The sequence below is a fragment of the Penaeus japonicus genome, unplaced genomic scaffold (assembly GCF_977035675.1).
Source record: "Penaeus japonicus unplaced genomic scaffold, GWHDUDI00000001_assembly GWHDUDI00000030, whole genome shotgun sequence".
Classification (NCBI taxonomy): domain Eukaryota; kingdom Metazoa; phylum Arthropoda; class Malacostraca; order Decapoda; family Penaeidae; genus Penaeus; species Penaeus japonicus.
In genome coordinates, this window is record NW_028234432.1 from 2,619,775 (window position 1) to 2,626,381 (window position 6,607).

The window sequence follows — 6,607 nt, forward strand, 5'->3', positions numbered from 1 at the left end:
AGATATTAGCTATCTGAATGCTAGTAAATCATTACATATCTATTATAAAAGAACTGTTTTTCTTTTATCCTTTCCGCGAGCTTTTCCAGCATACCAGCCGTTATATATGTGAAGGAAAGTACTCAAATACTTTTTTCATGCCATTCTATATATTCATTCTTTGCTCTTTTTCTTTTCATTTAACTTTTTTCTTCTTCTTTTTTTGTCTATGAAGGGATATTCAAACGCAGTTCTTAATATCACGTGATCAATTTATTACATAAAGAAGACTAGATGATTATGCCCATTTTGGCCTTCGTTCTTGGCTCCAGGACATTCTGCACACCCGACAAAATATGCAAGCACTCATGCAAACTTCATCAAACCATATTTTCCGGTTGCATTATAACACAAACACACACACGACACAACGCAAACTACTCAAATGCTACAATCAGTACAAGTTTCATGAATCTTAACACCATTCGCAACCAACATTCGGCAAACACGTGATTCATTTCTGGGTGAGATAAATGTTCTTTGTACATAATCTGTGCTGTTCTATATCAGTGATTGTATAAATGAAAGACAAAGGAAATCTTTTGGAGAGGTAATACCGACCTCACCGGAAGGGTAAAAGTAAGCAGTGTACTACATACAATTGTTTATGCACTTGACATAATGATCAGTTGATGTAGATGTTAAAATAAATAAATAGTATAGTGAAATGCAAGATAAGTGATTCTAACACTAAGTGTCTGTAGATGTTTCACAAACCAGTAATTGCTAATAGATTAACCTATTGACTTTTAGTGCCTTTATGGCGACGGGCTCAGAGAGGGATGAGACATGGCAGACCGCGGATGATTTCGAAATGCCATTGAATTAATGAAACTTCTTGGAAAGGCAAGTCTACTCGAGACAATGTGAAGTTTACAAAAGCAGTTTTAAGATAAATAAAGGCCTAAAAGGCCACGATAAACATTCAGTTGAAGAGTGTTGATTTGGGAATTCGAGGGACTGGCCACGGCTCCCGAGACTACTGCGAGGGGCAGAAGCAGCCCTCCCCGATGTAAGTGTCGATGAAGCTCCTGTAGTTGTGGATACGCGTGTAAATTCCTGGGTATCCTGCACGTGCACAGCCTTGACCCCAAGACACCACTCCTGCAACACACAGCATCGTCAGGGAAAGGGAATTTTTAATTTGCTGAGGCATATTTACAACTTCGGATGTATTAGTAACTTGGAGGTGATCTCGGGAACAGAATAAGTTATTAAATGACTCATCAAGAGAAATGGCAGAACATTAAAAATCCAAAACTTGTGAACTCTGCTATATAATCTGAAGCGGAAAGAACATTGTAACATCGTGGAATTGGGCAGATATAGAAGTGGATCTCACTACAGGAAGATCATTTGTCTCCCCTTCTTTAATTCTTATATTGAAGATTCATCGTGCGTATGATTCATTTCCTCTCGTCTCCATTAAAGGGTCTCATGAGAACGGACAAACTAGAAGTAGTCCTACCTTGAGGAGTCATCACGTCACACAAATTTGGTCGATGAGTCACCTGTGGTTTGCTGGGACAAGTTGACGTCACGCGGTCGTCTTTAGGCAAAGCACTTGGTGTCGGTAGGCAGGGTCACAGCTTGGGCAGCAGGCACAGCTAGTGCGCAGAGTCGCAGAAACCGTAAAAGCAGGGCCAAAGCTTGTGTGCATGCATCTTCACAGTGGAGAAAGTGTACACAAAAGTAGCCTACATCCACTAAACAGGGTCACAGGAAGAGACTTACACAGCGTCAGAACTTACAGAAACTGTCACGACTATAAAGCAGAGCTGCGGTCATTACTTTTTAGTGTCGTCATAAGGTCTTGAAACCACCACCGCCGAGACCCACGTCTAGTACTCTACACACATACCTTCTTGTTTGTTTACTTTAGACTGATCCGTCTTGCTGACTTTCCTCCTTTCAGATCTCACTACTTACCAAGTCTTGAAAGACGCTTAACCCAAAGGATCCATACTAAATATTACGACTGTCTTCCTGAAAGCAGTGTTACCTTCTCAGGTGACATCAGGTGGTCCTCCATAATCCCAAGAGAAGTGACTAAATTCCTTTGACAGATTCACTACTTATAACTTACCTCTGCATCAGCTTCAGTAAATACAAAACCATGACCTTGAATTATTTATGCATTGTGACTTACCAGTTTAGAAAATCTGCTGTGCCTCAGATATGACCTTGATAACTTACCTACCTTGTCAAGTGTTGTATGAAGTCTAATAGCTTGTTCTCTAATGCAGAACGAATTGTTACTTACCTGAACTTACCATTCATAATGTAAAATCGCCCAATGAGTACATTTTGTTCATGTATATATCTTATATATACATTTTATTTCCAATCGTTGAAAAGGCACACGTAGAAATTAATGGTTTGTTCTTTTAAATGAACCAGTCAAATACATTTTCTTGTTACTCTGATTCTCATTCTCATTCTCTCTCTCTCTCTCTCTCTCTCTCTCTCTCTCTCTCTCTCTCTCTCTCTCTCTCTCTCTCTCTCTCTCTCTCTCTCTCTCTCTCTCTCGCTCGCTCGCTATCTATCTTTTTCTCTCAATATCCTCTACCCTTTGGATCTCTCCTCCCCGTGTTTTGTATGGCGTATGTCAGACTTCCAAACACGTTACTGACTTTTACCACTACACAACCAACTATATCTTAACAACTTAAACATTTGAGATTATCTCAAGCAAAAGTTGACATTAACTTTTTCATTAATGCTGCTCAGATATATATTACTCTGTGATTTTTTTTTTCTTTTTTTTTTTTTTTTTGTCTCGTGTGTCTCCTACTCATACATACCCGATTCTAACCTTCCTCTCCCTGTCTTTTCTATATTATACTGGTCTTATTGACAATACGTTCGATATATCTATGAATCACCCAAACACACATACACTCACACACACACACACACACACACACACACACACACACACACACACTCGCAGCAGATGATAACGATATGGACAATGCAGACTAACATGTACAGCTAACAAATTCATTATCACACAGAGACTTCACTTATCCCAATTTTTCCAAGCCTTGCAGAGATTCCTTGGGTCCAAAACTTACCAATGAGATTGATCTGTGAGCTTGCTTCTTTCTCCCACAACATGGGGCCGCCACTGTCACCCTGGGGATCAAAAGAATTGTATTAATAAATTGGTTATCCACTGCAATTGCTATGCACAGAAAATGGCAACACTCCTTCTCTCATTTAATCATCCTTTGTGCGGAAGCATTTGGGTTACCCAGCGGATGTTTGTCATTCTTCCTGCCATTCTCCCGTACCGAAATATATTCTGTTGTGTTATATCTTCTTTTTTTTTAATCAAACGTTAGATTAAATTTAGCATTCTATGCAGAGGGTGTGGCGTAATTGGGAGTGTTGCCCTAATGTAGCATCTAGTTCAAAAGAACAATGCAACTGTTGCTCATGCGGTGCTTGTGAATGAATGCATTACTTTCGGTGGTAAAAACGAACGAACCAGACAGAGGCATCAGCTCACCGCTGGGCATAGATGAATTAGCAACGTGCATAGAGAAACACATTGGTAGCTAAAATGATATCAGTCATCATTATCATACAACTATGAATTGTCAATGACGGTACTAATGACTCAAATCAGTTAACCAGTAACCATCTACAACCAAAGAACTCCGCCATTCAACCAGCTACTAAATCCGCATAAAGTAATAGCCCCGCGGCCTCACCTGGCAGGCGTCGATCTGCCCTGCGTCATAACCGGCGCACATCATGTTGTCGGTGATCTCGGACGGGTTGTATTTCTTCGTCTTGCACTCGCTGTTGCTCATGATGGGGACCTTCACCTCACGAACCACGTCGCTGGACCTGCCGTTCTCCGAGATGCGTCCCCAGCCGGGCACAATGCCGAAGTCACCCACGTAGGACCGATCTAAAAGAGGGGGGGGGGAATGCGGGGTTACATCGGTCGGGCTTTACTTGGCTGTGAACTCAATGTTTGCACTGGCTTGGGATTAGAAGGGTGGAGAACAAAGGACGGGAAGAGTGATGAGTAAAGCAACAAGAACGGGCAAATGTACAGAATGACATAGAGCGGAAGAACAAAACACAGATAGAAGAACAGGAACAAGAAAGAGATGCCGAGAATGACAATAAACGAACAAGGGCAAAAAGCAACCTACCCTGTGTAGGGAGGCATACAGGGCGGACGAATTTTGTAATAGCAACAGGGCTGTCGAGCTTGATAACGCCGATGTCGTTATTGAAGGTGCGCCTGTCGAAGCCCGGGTGAGCCCACCACTCGCCCACCTTGCGCACCTGACGGGAGGGCTCGTGGATGTCGCTCTTGTTGTGGCTCCCCAGTACGATCTGCACACGGCCCTTGGTCACTCTGGAGCGTGAAGGAATGTAGGTCAAAGAGTATGTTTTTTTTTTATCAATTGTATTCATTCGCATATGCATAATGTGACAAGATAATAATTTGGATGATTTTTTTTTTTCAGCTGCATATAGAGTAAATCACCGGAATAGTACACAGCCACCCATCCTACCAACAAAGTGTCCACAGCCACTAACCGTTTGATGCAATGAGCGGCAGTGACGAGGTAGCGGTCGTTGACGAGGGTGGCGCCGCAGTAGAGCTTCCCGCGGTAGGAGAGGGACACGAGCCAGGGGTACTTGCCGGGGTTCGTCTCGTCGCCTCCTACGATGCGGCTGCCTCGGTTGGGTGTTCCGCAGACTGGGGGAGAGGGGACACTCTGTAAGGGCTGTTTGGCTCTCATCCAATGGTGTCTATCATGAAGATGGAATTAGACTTTCTGACTTTATTGTGACGTTTATTTCAAGATGTCGGAATCAGCTCGATAATGCTTGAAATAGCTTACCGTATCCACTGCAGTCGCATGCTGATCTTTTAACGTTATTGTGGAACTCCCCCTGAAAAAAAGAAAACGGAATCAATGGAAAATTACTGGATGTGATAACGTATCCGGAGTTTAATCTTGTCAACCACTTAATTCCAATTTACCAGTCACAATGTTCAAAATGTTGAATATTATCAAAAATGTAAACAACAAAATAACATCTTATGTGTCTCGCAGTGACATAATATCCTAGCCTGCAGAGGATGTAAATATACATGCATTTTTTTTACAACAGGAACGTATCTCTCGAACCCGTAAGTAAACAAACCGCAACTTTTAACTAAATCATCAAGCACGACAATGTTCACCAAAGCTTGTCGTTCCACAAGAACCGTTATTATGTTCGGGATAAAGAAACTGTCATCTCGACTGATACGCCACAAGCATAAGATAATTCCTGTGAAACCACAGAAAGTAACAACAAGTGTAAAAAAAACACTTAGTTTGGGATGAAATTTAAATATCTGCTGCGGAGACATGGAAAGACCGGGGCTTATGTGATGCGCTTCCTTCTCCGTTCTCTGTCATGGCAATAGGTATTGCTTGTTCACACCAGTGAAAGTTTAAACAGAGAGCAAAGCGCTGTCGTGACTTGTACTAAATAGATACCTCTGGCTAAATTTTAAGAGAAATTAATCTTTGGACATTCATCCGTCGGAACCATAAGCGCTGGAACTTACAGGAATAATTAAAGTACTTGCGAACAAAAAATAAATAAATGAATAAAAAAAATAATAATTAATTAAATAAATAATCGCTATGACTAGCCCATTCGCGTTTCACGACACTTGAGTAATGGGATGTGACCCAAGTCTGGCTCAAATTCAAATGGCTTAGACGAAACAAATGAACTTCTGGCTTCCGGCACCTGCTGTGACAGTAGAGCTATGCATCACCCGTCCTTTTTATTTTTCACCATAATTTTAATGCGAAAGTAAACCATTGACATTAATGACATTGCACAATGAATCAACACAGCGATAGCTTTCACTTCCCTGCTCTGGCGGCTGCCCTCTGCGGCTGTCACGGAGACCTGCGGCTTCCTCTCAGCTGGTGCAGTGTTGATACTACAGTGTCGGCGGACAGGAGACTTGGTTCATTAGGGAAAAGGTCTAGTCCGTGTCCGTGAGAGATCATATAAGCGCCACTCAAACATAAGGATTTCTATTATATCTTGATAAACTCGGCAGAGGATAAAGGGAAAGGAACTAAATCATTCGATTGCTGTTTTGTAAACAGAGATGACAAGTTGTTTTGCGAAGTGCAATATCCTTGTTCACAAATGCTTGTTTTACGCTCACGAGACATTCTTCACGATAACAGAATTAACTTTCCTCAATCTATATATCGGTTGTGCCACGAGATCCACACAAAGAAATGTATTTCTTGACGCACCAAAACTGACCCTGACAGTTTCCTAATTAATCGCGGTTTCGTTCTGATGAAAGAAACTGCGCGTCGCCCCACAAGGCAATCGAGAGGGCTATTAACCACCCATTCACTTATCGCAGTAAGAGTAATAAAGTGTGCGGCGGTAGGCAGACACCCCGCGCGTGACGGATACGCGGAGCGGATCAGAGAGATCTTCCCACCTGGAGAACTACGTAAGCTGTTACGTAACTTACAGGTTACTGACTCGTGACATTGTATGATCA

At 42.1% G+C, this 6,607-nt stretch overlaps 1 protein-coding gene across 1 annotated transcript in view; it reads right to left on the reverse strand.

Annotated features, from left to right (window-relative positions):
- Positions 1-233: 233 nt before the first annotated feature.
- Positions 234-6,607, reverse strand: part of LOC122259429 (trypsin-1) — a 9,693-nt gene continuing 3,319 nt past the window's right edge. The window contains exons 2-7 of the mRNA XM_043026189.2: positions 4,914-4,965; positions 4,606-4,768; positions 4,212-4,420; positions 3,759-3,961; positions 3,117-3,177; positions 234-1,143 (exon numbers count right to left, since the gene is read on the reverse strand). Of these exons, the coding sequence (XP_042882123.2) occupies positions 1,019-1,143; positions 3,117-3,177; positions 3,759-3,961; positions 4,212-4,420; positions 4,606-4,768; positions 4,914-4,965 (813 nt within the window). The 3' untranslated portion in view covers positions 234-1,018. The remainder of the gene's footprint in view (positions 1,144-3,116; positions 3,178-3,758; positions 3,962-4,211; positions 4,421-4,605; positions 4,769-4,913; positions 4,966-6,607) is intronic.